Genomic DNA, 18,425 nt, shown 5'->3' with positions numbered 1-18,425 from the left:
GGACTGGGGGGTAGGGGCTTTGGGTGGGGGCCACAGGGCAGCATGGCTGGGGGGTAGGGGCAGCAGGGCTGGGGGGCAAGGGGCACAAGCAGGGCATCCTGCCATTTACCCTCTGCCCTTATTTTGTTTTTCTGGCATGCTGGCACTCCGGCACCTTCCAAGGTAGGCATTGTGGGGTTTTTTGGCATTCCAGCCAAAAAACGTTGCCTACCCCTGGTGTAGAGCAAATGATAGCTTCTTCCCAAGAAAATCAGTTTTCTCCTGACTGCAAGGGTCTGGAGTTTAGAAAAGGGAAACATAACCAAACACAGAACAAAGAAGCCAAAATGTTTGTAGCAAGAACATGCTGCACTTGGGTAGTAGGAACCAGCAGCACACTTATACGATGGGGAACTCCCTACTTGAGAGCAAGGAGGTGGAAAGGGATCTTGGTGTCATTATTCAGGGCTAACCGGACCTTGTCGTGCATCCACAGGTGCATCTCGAGTAGAGCCAGGGAGGTGATCCTCCCCCTCTATGCGACGCTGGTCAGGCCGCAGCTGGAGTATTGTGTCCAGTTCTGTGCGCCCCATTTCAGGAGGGATGTGGACAACATGGAGAGGGTCCAGAGGAGGGCCACCCGCATGATCCGGGGACAACAGGGCAGACCCTACAGTGAGAGACTGCGGGACTTGAACCTATTCAGCCTCCACAAGAGAAGGCTGAGGGGGGACCTGGTGACCGTCTATAAACTCACTAGGGGGAACCAGAAGGGTTTGGGGGAGACGCTGTTTCCCCTAGCCCCCGCTGGCATAACAAGGAGTAATGGGCACAAGTTGATGGAGAGGAGGTACAGATTGGACATCCGAAAAAACTACTTCACAGTTAGGGCGGCTAGGAGCTGGAACCAACTTCCAAGGGAGGTGGTGCTGGCCCCTACCCTGGGGATCTTTAAGAGGCTGGATACCTACCTGGCTAGACTCATTTGAGTCCCGTTTTTTGTTTAGGGCTCTTTTGTTGTTCTCCCGCCCTGGCGGGGGGTCGGGCTAGAAGATCTATTAGGTCCCTTCCGACCCTAAAACTATGAAACTATGAAATATAGATGACTCAGAGCCATCTAGTAAGCTTAGCATAAGGCTTTCCAAGTTTTTGGCAGGAGGAAGAAAACATGAGGGAACTTTCATAACAGAAACAGGGCCTGACTTAGCTGTGAAACCAGTCAAGGTCAGAGAAGAGAAGGGGAGCTGTAAAGACTAGTAATTCAAAAGACAGACCATGAGATGCACATCAGCTGACCCCAAGGCTGTGCCATTCCAAGGAAACTGATCTAATCCTCCCTCGCCCCCGCCAAAAAAAACAACAAACAACAAAAACGCTGGGTAATGAGCAGGGATCCTGGTTTTCTCTGTTTAAAAATCATAAGTTCTCTGATTAAAAAATCGCAAATTCTCTGATTAAACCCTGCCAAATCAGCGTTTTTCAATGTTTAAAATGAAACACCACTATGTATGTATGTATCAATTTAATATAATGTTTTACTGGTATATTTACAATTTTAAAGCACTCTTGAAACCTACCAGTGCCTTAATCAGTATAATAAAATATGCCATTTAATTTTGCTTTTTTTTAATCATGGAAAATCAGAGCTCCCGCTGCCCCCTTCACTCACCAGGATGCAGGTCCAGCTGTGGTTGTCCCTGTTGCTTTGTGGCACTGAACAACCCTGATATGCTAGTGTCCTGGCCCTGCCCATGCTGGTTGCTCCTCACTCCAAAGCTGGTGACTCTGCTTGTGCCCCTCCCTTCTAAAGCAGTCTTCTGCCCCCGGCTGACCATTTCAGTGCCCTTCACTCCCAACCCATAGTTCCCTGATCCTGCTGTTACCCCTCACAACTCACAGTTCCCTGCCCCTCCGTTGTCACTCACTCCTGACCTGCAGCCCACTGACCCTACTGGTAGCCCTCGCTCCCAACCCACAGTCCCCTGCCCCCTCCCCGGGCTATGCTAGTACCCCTCACTCCCACCCTATATCCCTCCCATCCCTGCTAGTGCCCCTTACTCCTGCTCTGCAGCCCCCTGGCCCTCCTGATGCCCCTCACTCTTGAGCCACAGTCCCCCACCCCTCCTGGTGCCCCTCATTCTCAACTGGCAGCCCCCCATCTGCTCATCACTCCTGACCCACAGTTCCCTGCCCCCCTGGTGCTCCTCACTCCCTACCCCCTGCCCCCTCTGGTGCCCATCACTCCCAACCCACAGGTCTCACTCCCCCCACCTCTGTTGGAGGGAGCCCCCAGTTGCCCCCTGCCCGGATTTACAAAATGGTGGGCTGCAGGAACACAGTGGGGATAGTCTCCAGCATGAGATACATGGAGTGCATCTCATGTGGAGCCACTGGCAGCGGCAACAGTGGCAGCACATGCTGCTCTGCATTGCCGGCTGGGATTGGGGCTGAAGTGCAGCGGGGAGGACTAGCACTGTGCTGTACAGCAGCAGTGAGGAGTGGAGCATGGCTCTGGCTCATGGCTATGCTGCAGACAGCTGGAGGAGGGTGAGGGGCTCTAGGCCCCGTCCTGCCTGGGCACAGCGGTGGCTTTGGCTCACGTAGGTCATAGCAGAACGAGTCCAGCCCCAGTGTGGGCCACACGGAGGAGGAGGGGATGTCTGTGGCACCACTTGCCCGAGGCTGGGGTTCTTGCACTGCACCAGGTGGTTTTGGCCATGCACCCCTGGGCAGCGTCTTCCAACTGCCCTGTCCCTGACAGCACGGGCACTGGCCCCTGGCCCCACCAGCCGAGCCATGCAGCTCCCCCTGCCTCCAAAAGACCTGCCCCCCTTCCCCTGCTGGAGAGGCAGATGCCTCTGGGTGTTGCCTCAGTCCCCTGCCCAGCTGCAGCCCCAGTGCCTGGACACCTTCCCGTTCCACATACACCCATCCCCATGAATGTCATGTGCTCCCGGTGGCTGTCAGCGACGCAGGTGGCGAGCACCGACCAGGGGTCAGCAACCACCCACAGACACTGGCAGCAGCAGTTGCTGACCACCTGCAGATGCTGCCAACGGTAGCAAGCGACATCTGCCTGCAGGTGCAACCGACAGTGTTGGCGGCACCTTTTCATAGGGGGTGCACCAGCATGGTCAGGGGGTGCACGTGCACCCCTTGTGTGTTGCCACTGCCCATCCCCTCCACACACCTCTGCCATGTACACCCACACACATACATGCCCTCCTCCCCAGTGCTCCAGCCACAGCAAACGGAAAACACAGACCTCTAGTAATGAGGAAATTGAGGTGAGGAAATGCTTTCAAAGTTTATTATTTTTTCCCTAGATCTGTGTATTTCTCATGCTATAAAGTAAATGACAGTGATCTGTTTAGAAACTCTGCAAAGCCTATGTGTGCTTCTCTTATTATAGATTGAATACTTTTGAAGAAACAGACTTTTTTTGGTGATTTCTGGGAATGGGCATAGTTAAGGTGTGAATGAGTCTGAGGGGTCAACACTATCCACAAATCCAGTGGCATCAGGAGGGAAGGGCAACTGGGGTAGCTGCCCTGGGTGTTGACTTTGGGGCATGATGGAAAAAAACAGCTGCAGTGTCAGCTGCACATTGTGCCAGTGGTGTAGCAACAACAGGAAAGTCACTGCTCCTGTGTGTGGCAGCTACCCTGGGCACCTGACCACATTGTTATGCCTCTGAACAGAGCCTCCTGTTCTCAGAAGGGGGTAATTGGTAAAGGGGCAAGACTTGTGAGAATGTTTGTACAGAACTCCAAACCAGGGCAATACCTGGGCTCTGTTGAGACTTCAGGGGCTGCAAACACTTGGTCTAGGGACAAAAATTACACATAAGCTAGTATAAGTAATCGGAAATCAGTTCAAATCTGTATCAAAACAGATATTCAGTACAGATGAGCCACTTTCAAAATGGTCAAAGCTGGTTGAAGATAAACCAGGATGGATGTAGTATTAGACTTAACTGATTTAGGTTAAATTGGTTTACTTAATTTATGTTCCGATTCCCCTCCAGATTCAAGTTAACTCATAGTCCCCCAGTATTCCAGGATGCTTTGCATCTTCCCCACAAGCCCCACTCACAGGATGGGCAGGCTAGCATTGACCCAAGCTGTCTGCTTCAGCTGACTAGGGAGACATGCTCTAGTGCCCCCTGGCTTCTGGCCTGGGCCACTGTAGGCATGTGGCTGCATTTCTGGAATCAAAAGTGAATGTCTGTTTACTTGCTTATTGGTTTAATCTATGCAGCTTAAATTAACCTGCAAAGACTGAATTGATTCAACCCTAGACTTTTTGACCGTCTGTACTAAATCATGGGGCCCTGTAGGGACCAACACAAGGGACTGGTTCATGTTTAAAAGGGAAAGCTTGATTAGGCCTTTGTCAAGGGAAAGGAACATTTTTTCTTCCTCTCTATTATTCTGCTGGCCTGCAGAACAATTGGGAACAATTCTGGCCCTTAGTTGTCTCTCTGCTTTGGTTTTAGCCAGCAAGATGTTGCAATATAAATTCACGAAGACTTAACAAGCTTTAGTCTGTGTTCATGGTTTGCTGTCTGACAGATTATTCTGATAGTTGCTTCTGTATGCTTTTGTGCAGCTATATAGTTACCTTCAGGGAATAAAGGACTGTTGTGTCCTTTATTTTTTCTGGAGTTCAGTTTGGGCCAGCAAATTTGAAGCTTGGCTGAGGATTTTTGAAAAAATATTGCAAGGATGAATAAAAAATTCAGGCAGGATTTTATGCTTAATTCAATGTAAATGTGATACCTTCCAATAGGAAAAAGATATTAGTTGAAGGGAACCTAGTTTTATTATTGTTTAAACTGATTTTTAAATTTTAAGAGTTTGACTTTTAGTGACTAAGTGAACGGTGTTTTGTTTTAAATAGGGCAGGGCATACATGGTTCAATTCATTTAGCATTTTCATTATTTACAGGGTCTTTTACTTTTGCCATCAGTGATAATATTCCTTGTCAGGTCTACACTGCTTGTTTTCACAATGTAACTTTATGAGTGAGGAGTATGAAAAAATGAAAGCCCCTAGCTAACTTGCAGAATCCCTGAATAAATACCACTGTGCTGACAGAAAGGTGCATTAGGTTATGTCATTTTGGAAGACAGTGTAGCTTTGTCTGTGGCAAAATTCCTTATGTTGTCATGTGCTGTGCCGCCATTAGGGGCTTCTGCCAACATGGCTTTAGCAGCCATACCAACTAAGAAGTTGGTACCATACCGCTATACCAAAGAGGCTCTGTAGTGTAGACAAGTCCTCTAAGCCTGTGGCACTCAACCTTTTGTTTGGTGGGCCAGATGAGGGCTGTGGGGTTGGTCCATGGGAAGGATTACACCCTGCATGCCAGGATTGAGCCCCAGGCCCTGCAATGCCCCACCTGCCTGGACTCTAGGGCAACAAGTGCTGGGACTGGGCCTTTGCTGCTCTGTGTACCCTAATCTAGAATGCAGGGCCACAGCCAGTAGGACTCCCCATGGACGACCGGTGCCTCCTAATACTGGGGGGTTCCCCAGCAGCTGATTGCCACCGCCAGCAGAAGTGCCAGCAGCAACCTGGAAATGCCTCCAGTGCTTCTCTCAGGGGGTGCACAGCCAATCTCGGGGGGGTGCATGTGCACCCGTGTGTACCCCCTACATGTTGCCAATGGGACTCCCCATAGACTGGATAACATGGTGCCAGGGGCCAGATCTGGCCTGTGGGCTGTGGCTTGAACACCCCTGCTCCAAGCCATAACAAGTACTACTGTTCTTCTACTACAAGGACACAATTTGTGTAACTGAACAAGGAGTTTTGTTAAGGTACCCTTTTCTGTTTAGAAAGCTGTCATAGAATCATAGAAAATTAAGATTGGAAGGGGTCTCAGGAGGTCATTTAGTCCAACCCCCACTTCAGAGCAGGACCATCCCCAGCTAGATCATTCCAGCCAAGGCTTTGTCAAGTTGGGCCTTAAAAACCTCCAAGAATTAATTAATGACATGCAACTTCAAGGCCACTGTGTTTTAAGAAAAAATTACCAAGAGACAGAAGTCTTCAGTTTTTAATGATCCATTTTGAGTAGAAATATCAGTTTTGTAAGGTAACTGGAAAGAGATGTGCCAGAGGAAACAGTAAGCCAATGTTAGATACCTTTCAAGCACTGATGCTCTGTATAATTTGAATTGTGATGATGTCTCACAAAACTGCCTACAAATCTTTTTCAGGCAGCTTACAACTAGAGTATCCAGATTTATTTTATCAGACATACAAAAAGGTTTGTTCTCTTAAATCAGCTTTAAGTTTGAATGGCTCAGAAGTGTACCCACAGAATTTAGCAGGGGTTTCCCTTACCTTGCCAGAAGGAAGAGATGATGTGATAGCTTCACAATAGTTCTGGCAGTCTGATTCTAACACAGAACTGAGAGGTAACAGAAAACCTGCTTTAGTGCTCTAATCATAAATACTAATTATGAACTAGTAAAAAAAATGTGTAAAGCAATAAATATCTAATGATTAAAAGAGCTTCTTAGAGCAAAGAAATGGTCAACAGCTCTAGAATATTTTCTGCAAGCTTTTGTATAACACAGATATATAAATCTCTTCCTGTTTTCATTTGTCCATTGTCATTATATATGTAATCACTATTCACCTATTTCAGGTATATGTGTTATCTTAAGTTAAAAACGTGAGCATTGAGTAGACTATTAGATATATGCTTGTTTTCTCTATACTGGAACAAAAGCTGGACAGAATTCTCTGTTTAAAAAAAAAAAAAAAAGAAAAAACACTGTTGAAAGGAACTTTTTACTAGGATAGATATGGAATCCTTCTCTTGTATGTTTGTTTAGCTACACAAGTCCATTAAAATGGGGTTTTTGTGCAGAAATAGTTTTGGTTTAAAGGAATACTCTTTAACTTTCTTCTACAGTTATTTGAGGATTAAAATTACAGTTCATTTAACTTCAGTATAACGCCAATGTGTACAATGTTTAAAATATGGAACTTCTGCAAGACTTGGTACTTCTGTACTTAAATACATCTACGTGATACAGCAAGATGATTTCAAAAGGGTTTGTAGTCTTTAATCTCCTAAGTGTTTATATAATACATTTATTCAGAGGATTATAATTGTTTTTTCCTTGATCTTTCTTTTGAATGTGCACTGGAAGAGAACTTCATTTTTAGAGTATAAAATATTTCTTTAAAGTTTCCCTGGCAACATTTTTTTATTTTCTTGAATTCTAGAAATATCTGAACTGAACTATTTCTGCACCATTTTAGCTGACTAACCTTATTATGAGAACTGTATATTTAAAACTTTAAAATAAGTTTTTCTGTCATGGGATAATTGCCAGATTGTCTTAAATAAAAACTCTTGAGAACAGCTTCTTAGTTGTGTGTTCTTTGCAGATGTGGATATAAGCAGAGTTAGAGAGTTCCAAAATTAGTGATCTGCTCTTCACAGGTTTTTTTATGAGAACGAGATTATATTTTGACATTTGATGTAAAAGGAGTATAAGAACACACATCTGTGGTTGAGTCATTATAATAATCTTAAAACTTTCCTAAGAAAGGTATGCGTTTTTTTAGCCATTGTTATTCTTGTGGTATTGGCTAGGAACAGACATTCAAGAAGCCTGAGCCTGAATTCATTCAATCTTTGCAGGTTAGTCTAACCTGGCTAGGTTGAACTGGTTTGTAACCGGACAGACAATCTCTGGACGGAGGAAATTCAGGCACATGACTGCAGTGGCTTAGGCTAGGAGCCGGGGAGTACTAGAGCAGCCCTCCCTTCCCTTGTACAGTACTGAGCTGGGGGGGGGCGTGGCCAGGCCCCCACAGGACCTCTGCCTGGGGAAGTCTGCCTGCATGGCCCCAGGCTTTTCTCTGCTGGCTGCTCAAGGGGCAGGAATGTTGCCAGACCCTATCCCCCTGCTAGCACTCTGAGGCAACAGATGCATGTGTGCAGTGCATGCATCTGTTGATGATACGGAGCTTTTCAGTCTCCCTCTCCCTGCTTCTTTATACTGGTCTGCAGCAAACTGACAGGTGAGCAAGCCAGCAGGGGGCTGATAAAAGTGATTATCACCTCATCAGCAAAACAGTAAGCTCTTTTCATTATTTCACAGTCTTTTTAAAAAGCTTACTGGCTGACCTGTTGATTAGCTCCAAATAGCCCTAAGCGGTCACTGTTCTGTCTGCCTGCCCCAGTGAAGTTGGAGAGAGAGACACACAGACACCTCTCAGCATTAGCTAGCATACCTCGTGCTTAGGGTCCATGGGGCTGAGGTCTGTCCTGTGGGAGGAGGGGAAGCGGGGGGAATTCCTGCTTAAGCAGTGAGGGGTGGGGGTAGGGCAGGGGGAAGCCAGGCAGACCCTGCTGTGTCTGCAGTCTCTACTGGAGCTTCAGCCAGGGAGCAGAGGGGAGGGGCCAGCCCTGCTTTGGAGCAGAGAGCCCCACCTAGCCCGGAGAGCATGCCGGGATGTTGGGGGTGTCTGGTTTATTTTAAACCAGGAAGGGGTCTGGGACAGACATTGCATAAACTGGTTTGACCCAGATCAGTTAAGTCTGATATTACATTCAACCAGGTTTGTCTCAAACCGATTTCAGCCATTTTCAAACTGGTTTATGTGCACTGAGCATCTGTTCTGTTGCAGGTTTAAACCAGTTTCTGATCACTTGAACTGGTTTATGTGTAATGTCTGTTCCTAGCCAAAAAGAACTGTTACCAGCTTTTGAGATCTAGGTTGTTGTTTGACTTGCACTCATTTTGCCCATAGAATTAATATTTTTATATCAGAGGTAAACAAAGAGAACAAGAAAGTGTGTCCATGATCCTATAGTATAAATGCTTTGCCTCTAGGAGCCATTAGCTGAACAGTATTATTTTAAGATTAATTAACCACTCATTTGTCCTAGAAACCTACCTGTCTGGGTACAAAACTGCAAATAGTCAGATGCTGTTACTAGGTTTTTTCTTTAATGATATCTGCAGTTCTAGTGGACAGGTGACATCAGACTGTATTTGGACAGAATATGCTTTTGTGGGTAGAAGAAGATAGAGTACTTAAAGCACTATTTGTGGTCTTGAAGAAATCACTATTTGTGGCTTTTTGAAGAAAGAAGAAAATGGATCTCTTTATTAATGGGAAACTTTAAATACTGGGCTAATAAAGAAAAAAAAACAAGTCAGGTTCCTTTATAACACTTCAGGGCCTGTTTTATACTCCTTGGGTACATTTGCATTATGTGCTCAAAGAATAAGGGCCAAAATCAAAGAATGCTCGTGTTTTGTTTTATTATTCACTGCTTCATTTATCTTCTTTTATATCACCATATATATGATGTTCTGTTTTAATTTTGTGTAACTGGTAGAATGGATAATCTTACTGTATCTTTTTAACAAAAAAGTTATATAAATACTGTTATTTTATTTTAATGATTTTTTATTGATTTTACTATATTGTTTTGGTGAAAGCTTTAAATATACTACTACTATCTGGTACTGTTATTGGCTGTGTAATTTTCACAGCTTTTATTAGCCATGCTGGAAAAGAAGTTAAAACTAAACTTAAGTGTCTTTTGGGTCTTTTAAACCTATTTCATTTATGTTTTCTGATCATCATAAACCTTAATTTTGCTAATGTGTTTTGTTATTGCATTGAATAATTTGCCCAGTCTCATAATAAACGTCCCTAGCAAAGAGTCTCACTGCTTCCATGCTTGAGTGTGCGTTTCATTGGAACTGTTCAACCTATTACAGTATAGAGTCAATTATTGATTCAGAATTAGATGCATGTGGGAAAATCAGTCATGTTGGGACAGGAATGGACAGGTTGAACTATACTAGTATACATCGTCTTGGATTTTAAATTGAGAGGTTTTTTTATAAGCTGTAATTTAAGTAGGATTCTAGTCACAAGACTTCTCTTTTAGAGGAAATTAAATTTTGATTGTTTGATTTAAATTGTTATATTAGATGTTTGCAACAGTGTTCCCTTAAATCTTATATTTTCCCTAACAATATTAGTTCATGTACATCTGCAAGAACATTTATCCTTCTTTCTTTATATTCTTATAATAAAAATGTAAATATTTGAGATGGAATATTTTGAGTAGCAAAGCTGGTAGGTTCCTTACTTTTTCTCACCTAAAGAAAATATTTTTAATTTCAAATAGATGGAAGACCTTCTGTTGATGGGACTGAAGGAGCTTTACTGTGAAGACAATCCATTGCTTCAGAAACAGCCTGTTTGTGCCATACAAGAAGAAGAAATGTTATCTCTTACTGTGAGCAATGAGAGAATTTAAATAATATCTTTATTATCCTTTTTAAATGTCAGGATTTGAAAAATCTGTTAAATGTTACCTGACTTTCTAGGTTGGTTCTTCGCACAAAACTATATAGTTCATTATCTTTTGCCTATAGGTATTGTTTGATTGTATCTGAATATAGCCAAAGTATCGAACAGAGGAGAAAGCGTAAAATTGGAAGGAAGACAGAAGGTCATTTATCAAACAACCGTCCTTTTACATTTTCATTTAACTGTCTTGGAAGTGCCTGATGTTAAGTGATTTCATAAATAATGTGGATGTAGGTGCAGCCAAAAGATCCAGTGCCAGAGCCCTGTGAGAATTTTGAGAGAGCCACGTAGCTGTCAGATACCTTACCTAAGTTACCTTCATTCTTGAGAACTCTGACCTAGGGTGCTATTTGGGAAAAAGAATGTCTGTGTATATAATGTGGGTTTAATTACTAGTTCATAAATAAACTTAAAATAAAACAAGCCTAGTGCTGAGAGAAGTTGCTATAAACTTTAACTAAACTAAATAAGAATTAGTAAAATTATCAAATCAAGGTTGCAGTTAGAATCAAATCAACAAATCCATGTAAAAATGACACTGAATTAAATCACCAGGTTGGCTAATACAGCCAATATAAAAGATGTTGCCCAGTCTGTCTAGGAGTTTTGGAAGACACTATTCATTATGTTTTAGAATGTCCTTTAAATAACAACATAAGGAGAAAATATTTATCACCATTCTTGCAGAAATTGACATACTTCTCAAATAGAGAGAAATTAACATGGCTCCTGCAGCAAACAGATCCATATTTAGTAAACTGTATTGCAATTTTTGCTTACAAGGCTGAAGTGATCAGAGCTAAACATCCTTTACTGTTCATATGACCGATAAACTTTATCACTATATTTGTTTTATACTATGTTAATTGTGGACCCATGCACAACATTTTTATAGATTCATGATCTGATTTATAACTGTATTTGTACTTGATTATGTTAATTCTAGGAGTAGGAATAATGCTTTTATAATAGTTGGCCTTATTTTATTATTATATTTGCATTTCTGTGATTTTTGTTTAAATTAATATTATGGTTGTAAGTCTGTTATATTGTTTTCGGGAGCATGGCTTTCATCCAGAATCCTTAATAATAAATATATAAGAGTACAGCCAATAATTACATCATTAGGTTAATAGAGGAGATATTTCTTACAAATCTAACCCCAAGAACTTAGAGGTAGTTATCCATTAAATTCTGATTTGCTAAGACTCTTAGAGCTCAATCAAGCTGTGCATGTGATTCCTAAAGCTTAGGCTTGTATACCCATAGGGGAAATTAAAACCGAAGAGTTAGGGTGCTTACATAAGTTACATTTTTGTGCAGTTGGGTCCCTGAAAGTGCTGTATAGCCATGATGTAACACGTGCATGGTTGCAGAGCATTTTTTTAAATGGCCGATCACATGAAAAGTTAACTGTGGTCAAATCAGTTATTAGAAGAAGGTGCTCTAAAGCAGAACACTTTAGGGAACTTGTGTTCCCTCTAGGGTTAATGTTTCATATTTTGCGGGGCTGGGCTGGTGCTTGTGCCAGCCCAGTTCACCCCCTCCCCGGGGCTGTCAGCAGGAGGGGGAGGGAGCAGCAGGTTGCTGTTGGCTGCTTTGATGGGTAGGAGCTGGAGAGGTGGGCAGGATGGAATGGAGCCCCCTCGTCTTGTGCTCACCCCAGCTCCCAAGCTGGGGAAAGCTGGGTCAGGTCCATGAGGTGAGGGGGCTCCATTCCATCCAGTTCCTCTCCCTCCCCACCCCAACTCTGGACAGGCAAAGCTGAACTGGTAACTGCTGCTGCTACTGCCAAGAGGCCTGGGTGGGGGAAGGGAACCCCCTTTGCCTTGCAGGCCTGGCCCAGCTCCCCCCAGTATCCTAGTCTCAGTAGCTGGGGGGGGTCATGGGTGAGGGGGCTCTGTTCCACCCTGCCTTCCCCCACCCCCCAAACTCCTGCCAGGCAAAGCAGCTAGCAGCTGCCTGCTGCTCCATCCCCTTCTCCCTCCCCTGCTGACAGCCCTGGAGCTTCAAGGGGTGGGGCAGGGCTAGGGAGAGGGGCAGTTTGGCAGCCTCCTCAGAGATTGCTGGAGTGTTTCTGCCTGCTGGCCAGGGGCATTGCAGGCAGGCTCAAGCCCCTGTGACCCAACAGGCAGGGGGCAGTAATTTTTTATTGTATCTGCTTATCTGCCAGAAGCTTTATATGGCCTTGCCCTACTAGAAAGCCCAGATATTTAGTTTCATCTTTTCCCAGAGTACATTTCTTTGGGTTGGCTGTCAGGCCAGCCTGTTTTAGTTCTTATAAGACAATTTTCACTGATCTAACAAGTTGGTCCCAGCCTTCACTATAGACGACAATATTGTCAATGTATGCAGCCGCATACCCCTGATGTGTAGCCAGCACCCAACCTGTCAGCTGTTGGAAAGTCGCTACAGCTCCATTAAAGCTGAAAAGCATCTTCTTAAACTCATACAGCCCCAGGAAGTCCCAAAAATGGTTTTGGCCTGGCCCTCCAATCTCATCTGCCACTATCCTTTTGCCAGGTTTAATAAACTTGTTTAAATAAACTTGGCTTGTCCACTTTGCTCTAAAAGCTCATCCATCTGAGGCATAGGGAGTGCATCAAACCACATAATTGTATTTAATTTTCGGAAGTCTATGCACAAGCGAAGGGTTCCATCTGCCTTTGGAACAGTTATAATCGGACTCCTCCATGGGCTTCAGGACTCAGTGCTGACCCCCTGCTATAGCATTCTATTTAGTTCCTCTTTGATAGGCTGATACCTATAATATGGCATCCTCCTTCACTTCTCTCAAACTATTATGCATTCTGGGGTGATGATCTTTTATACAGCCCCCCAGCCCTCCCCAGGGCTTCACTAAAGACATCTTTCAAGTCCTGAATTATTTCTCGCAAGTGCTGTTGCTGCCCATTCATGAGATGTTGCCCTAAGAGTATGCTGCCTTCAAGCCCTGCCTTCCCTAGTGTTTCTCCCATCCAAACCCATTTCCCATCCAAATTCCTTTTATTCAGGCAGTGGGATGGCCAAAGGGCCTTCCAGCTCTTACCATAATTTCAGCAGGCTCACGTGGTGGACTTGTTTCTCCTTTCTATGCCTGGGTCAGAATACCTCATAATCAATAGGGCCAACTTGCCTCACAATCTCAAATGAGCCTTGCCAGCAGGTCAAAAATTTGCTCCTGGAGCTAGGAAGGAGGACTAGGACCCTGTGTTCCACCTGGAACCCCCGCCCCCTCTTGTTGTTATCATACTGCTCCAGTTGTTGACTGAGCATTTTGTAAGTTATCCTTGGCCACCCTGTTAGCAACCTGCAGCCTCTTTCTCAGGGTGTTCACAAACCAAGAATGCTCGCCCTGACCCCGTCATCCTTCTCCCACCCCTTGCGGACCAGGTCCAACAAAGTACGAGGGGAATGCCCATATATCTATTCAAAAGGGGTATAGCCCAAAGAGGCCTGGGGTGCTTCCTTAATCGCAAATAGTGAAGGGGGTACTAACAGGTCCCATTGCCAATGGTCATCTTGGGTGCAGCGACAAAGCTTATTTTTTAGGGTCCCATTAAAATGTTCAGCCAGCCCGTTGGTCTAGAGGTAGTAGACTGAGGCCCTCTAGTGCTTTACCTTAAGGATATGACAGACACTTTTAAGGACATGAAACATGAAGTTAGTCCCTTGGTCCATAACTATTTTCCCAGGGGATCCCCACCCTGGAAATCTATTTTATCAGTTCTTCAGCTACTCTCTGGCTAAGTAATGGTTTGTAGAGGTACAGCCTCCACTTCTGTGCATTACCAAAGTAATTTAACTCATTCCTTGAAAATAAATTTGGTCTCTTCCTGAAGTTCCTGCATGCAGAATGGTTCCCTTGCTTGTTCTTCCCAACTCAGTCTGACTACCCAGCTTTTTGAAAATAGTAATTATTGGCTTTTATTTTCTCTTGCAGAGTACAGTCTGGTTTTGGTAATAGTTCTGTATATAGGAGGAAGCTCAGGATATTTTAGAAGCAGGATTTGAAATTTGAGGTTAGGGAATTACTATATCTATCCAACCTGAACTTTTACAGATGATCATATAAATATGCTGCCATCAAAGCATATACATTCATATATTGGTTCTCCAATACAAATTGCAGAAAAATGATTGAAGGAGAAATCTCCCTCCTTCTAAAATAAAAAGCATAATAGAGAAAAAATAGGTAAGGCAACAAGAAAGCTTGCACTGTGTTTAAACATGTATCAGCACAGTTAAGAGTGCTATTGAGGGGACTAGGTGATGGTATCATTAGCACAGTCACCTAAAAGTACACTTATTAGTGTTGGAAAGGTTAGTGTTCTTTCATGATAATGTGGCCTGAGAACAGGTTGTCTTCTACAAATGTTGCAACTTTAGCTTTTTTTTCTTTATGGAATGTCTCCAGAAGCCTTTCAAGCACATTAAAGACATTGCACATGTTGGATTCCAGCAATTTAGTCTGCTTCTAATTGAGATAGGCAAGCTTGACTTCTGGACAATTTACAGATACTTCTACAATAGCTTTCCTTACAGCCGTAAGTATAGGTGGATTACATTGGTCCAATATCAGATAGGCACCAATACCAATTCTTTAAATATCAATAAAGAAAATTGATCGTATTGGAAATCGGCTTGATGTGGCTGATAATGTGGCCAATAAATGCCCGTGCACAGCCACAGCGCAGCATGTAGGCAGCAAGGAGCACAGCTCGGCAGCTTGGAGAGCTGTGTGCGACTGGTAAATTTGGTGTGATGGAAGGGGAGGGGAGGAGGGAGGGAAGGGGCACGGGGGGGCAGCAAGGCCCATGTGGTGAGGGAGGAGTGGGGCTGGTGCTGGGGCAAGCACTGCCTAACTGGGGTGGGGGAGGTGCAGGACAGAGCCATGGTTCGTTGGGTGCACAGGTGGGGGAGGCTCCTGCCTCTGCATGCTGCTCATCGGGGAGCTGCTGGTCCAGCACTAGCCTGCTTATCCTGCAGCTGGTCTGGGAGACTATGAGGTGGCATGTGCCTCGGACCTACGTGGGGTGGGCCGGGGCGAGAAGAGCCCTGCACAGCCCTGGCCCCAGCCTGCCCTGTGCAGATCTGGGGGTACATGCCCCACCCCCCATGCGCTCCTGGACAAGCAGCGGGAACAGTGGACTAGCACTGGATCAGCAGCTCCCAGATGAGCAGTTTGCAGTGGCAGGAGCTGGCTCCATGCTGTGTGGGGGCCAGGTTGAGCTGGGCTGGCTCAATGCTGTGCCATGTGGTCTTGGCCATGCAGTCAGGAACTGTATCCTGCTGGAGCCAGTCCACCCCAGCCAGCACCATGCGGTTTCTGGCTGCATGGCATGGAGCCAGCCCAGCTTGCCCTGGCCAGGGTGGGGGGTAGGGTGGAGTGGTGAGAAGCAGTGGTGCCATGGGCAGAGGAAGTGGTGGCAGTGAGCAGGCAGGAGTGGTGGCGGCAGCTTGAAAGTGGCAGCAGCAATGGCAGGTGGGCAACACGAGAGGGAAAGTAGGGAAATAGGGGAAGGGCGGCAGTTGGCAGTGAGGGAAGTGGCTGCAGGCAGGAGCGCGGGGCCCACGCTGGTGCCTTGGGGCTAGTAGGAACTCAGGGTGGGGCTGCAGGAGCATGGAACGTGGGCACGGGGTCTGCCTGGCTCCATTGCGCAAGGCTTGCATGCAGTCCACCCAAGCCATGCGCTTCTGGGGAGAGCCATGTGTGATAGAGCTGGTGGCCCAGCCCCACTCACTGCTACGCATAAGTCATGGGGAATAGGGGGGAGCTCTGTACTATGTAACTGGACTGGCTCTGCCCCTGTTCCTGCCACCCTGGCCAAGCCCCATGACCTGCACCTCTGGCTTCATTGCTCAGAACTTGGTGGGGCTGGCCCCACATGCTACTACCACCTGCAGTAGGGGACTAGGGTGGGAGCACAGGGAGTGGCAAGCTGTGGGGTCAGGTGGGGCTGGCCTTGCTCGCTGCCTGCAGAGGCATCTCCAGGCACTAGCACAGCCTCGTTGGGTCCCCTCCAGGAACTCTGAGGACCCCCCTCCCCCACACACATGCGCACACAGCCTCCCAGTCACTCACGGCCCCCTCACACCTCCCTCCCCACACCATTCTCTCACAAAAACCCTCCCACACACTCCCACCCCACCCACCATAACCCCACACCCTCCTCCCATCCCCACCTCAACCACATACCCTATACCCACCCTCCCCACTGCATCCACCATACCCACATCCCACCACACACACACACTCCGTAACCACCCCCCCACAATATACAAGAGTAGGAATGAATTTTGAGCTATTATGCAATTGCCTTTAGATATGCTATGCAAATGCACATAAATCAGGACAAAAAATTTTAAAATAAAATTAAAATAAGTTATAGTAGACATTTGTTTTTGTTTGTTTTTGTTTGTTTGTTTGTTTGTTTGTTTTATTATGTGATTTGATTTTTTTTCCAGTTTCAAAATGTCAGCACCCTCCCTCCCAAAAGAAGTACTTCTGGGGCAAGGGGAGGGACTTCTGGTGGCAAAAGTCACAGGTTAGCAGGTGGACTTTCGTCCCAGGATGGTGAAGAGGGGGCGGGGCAGCTGTCAAAGGGCGGGGCTATCCTTGCACCCCTCAACAGCTCACCAAAACTTAAGTGGCCCTCCAGCCAAAATAACTGTCTGTCCTTGGATTAGACAAACAGGTCTATGGGAAGTACTGGATGGGGATGATTCTGCCTTGAGCAGGGGGTTGGACTAGATGACCTCCAGTGGTACCTTCCAGTCCTACTTTTCTGTGGTTCTGTGAAGGTTATTGAGAGGCTGAAAGCTGGGAAAGCACTGAATGCAAAAAACATCTATCCTAAATAAGGCAGACAAGGTTCCTTGGGTGAATCTGATATCTTTTATTAGACCAACCCAAATAGTTGGAGAATAGTTATTAAGCAAGCTTTCTGGTTCAAAAACCCTTCGTCAGGCCAAGGAAGTTTCAGCAGTTGGTGTGTGCTCTTCCTGGATGGAATGAAAAGTAAAGAAGCCGGAGGCTGGGCTGGGGAGTCAATTGTACATCCATGAAGAGCACATACCAACTGCTGAAACTTCCTTGGCCTGACGAAGGGTTTTTGAACCCGAAACCTTGCTTAATAACTATTCTCCAGCTATTTGGGTTGGTCTAATAAAAGATATCAGATTCACCCAAGGAACCTTGTCTGCCTATGTCCTTAGACCAACATGGCTACAACCTACACCCCTATCCTAAATAACTCATTCATGCTGGTAATTACTTATTGCCTTCTTCCACAAACATGGTATTGGATAAAAGCCATGAAATGAAGCAACAAATGCAACATTTCTTACATATGTTGCTTCATTTCATGGCTTTTGTCCCATGCCATGTTTGTAGAAGAAGGCAATTTGTAATTACCATTCTCAAACCTAATAAGCCTGCAGATGATCCTTTTAGTTATCACCTAGTTTTCCTGCTTTCAGTTCTATTGACGGTCTCGGAACACAAAAAGAATCAAACGAGTAGTGGAAAGTAGCCTTGCAAATGAACAAACTGCTTCTGCCTGTTTAGCTCCATGAAAGATCAGCTGCTATTTACAGCAGATAACACTGTGTTAAACTTTGAAGTAGAGGAAAAGTATGGGATAAGCTGTTTTCTTTTATCTTACTCCAGCTTACGACACTGCAGTTTGATACCAAAGATCTGATGTTGTGCACTTCAAAAATCAAATTCTATCCAATAAATAGGTTCTTCTCAATGGTAAAAGAAACGAAAAAAACTTTATTTGGTGGTATCAGTGGCTCAATAAGCAGAAAAGATCATCTCCTTATTTCACTTGGAAAATCATCATACGTCATGTCAATTTCTTGTGTTCCATTTTTATGGTACATCCAATTTTTTCTCTAGTTTTTGCCACCTGCAGTGGCATTCATTCACCTTCATCAGATACTAACATTTAGACAGTGTGCAGAAAGGATTGCAGAAGAAAATGCTATTTGAGTGAATCTGTTCTGTAGTTATTGTGGTATCTTCTGTTAGAGAGATTTTTTTTTTTTTATGATTAACATTTTAGCACTGG

General features: G+C 45.1%; 1 protein-coding gene across 2 annotated transcripts in view; it reads left to right on the top strand.

The window, feature by feature from the left end:
* LRRC69 (leucine rich repeat containing 69) overlaps window positions 1-18,425 on the top strand; it is a 61,917-nt gene that overhangs the window by 24,259 nt on the left and 19,233 nt on the right. For both annotated transcript variants that reach the window (XM_025199419.1, XM_014518216.2), the window contains exon 6: window positions 10,163-10,273. In XM_025199419.1, the coding sequence (XP_025055204.1) occupies window positions 10,163-10,273 (111 nt within the window). The remainder of the gene's footprint in view (window positions 1-10,162; window positions 10,274-18,425) is intronic.

The sequence above is a fragment of the Alligator sinensis genome, unplaced genomic scaffold, assembly GCF_000455745.1.
Source record: "Alligator sinensis unplaced genomic scaffold, ASM45574v1 scaffold273_1, whole genome shotgun sequence".
In the NCBI taxonomy this organism is placed as follows: domain Eukaryota; kingdom Metazoa; phylum Chordata; order Crocodylia; family Alligatoridae; genus Alligator; species Alligator sinensis.
The sequence above is the reverse complement of the archived record's forward strand: the minus strand, read 5'-3'. Positions and strand labels throughout refer to the sequence as shown.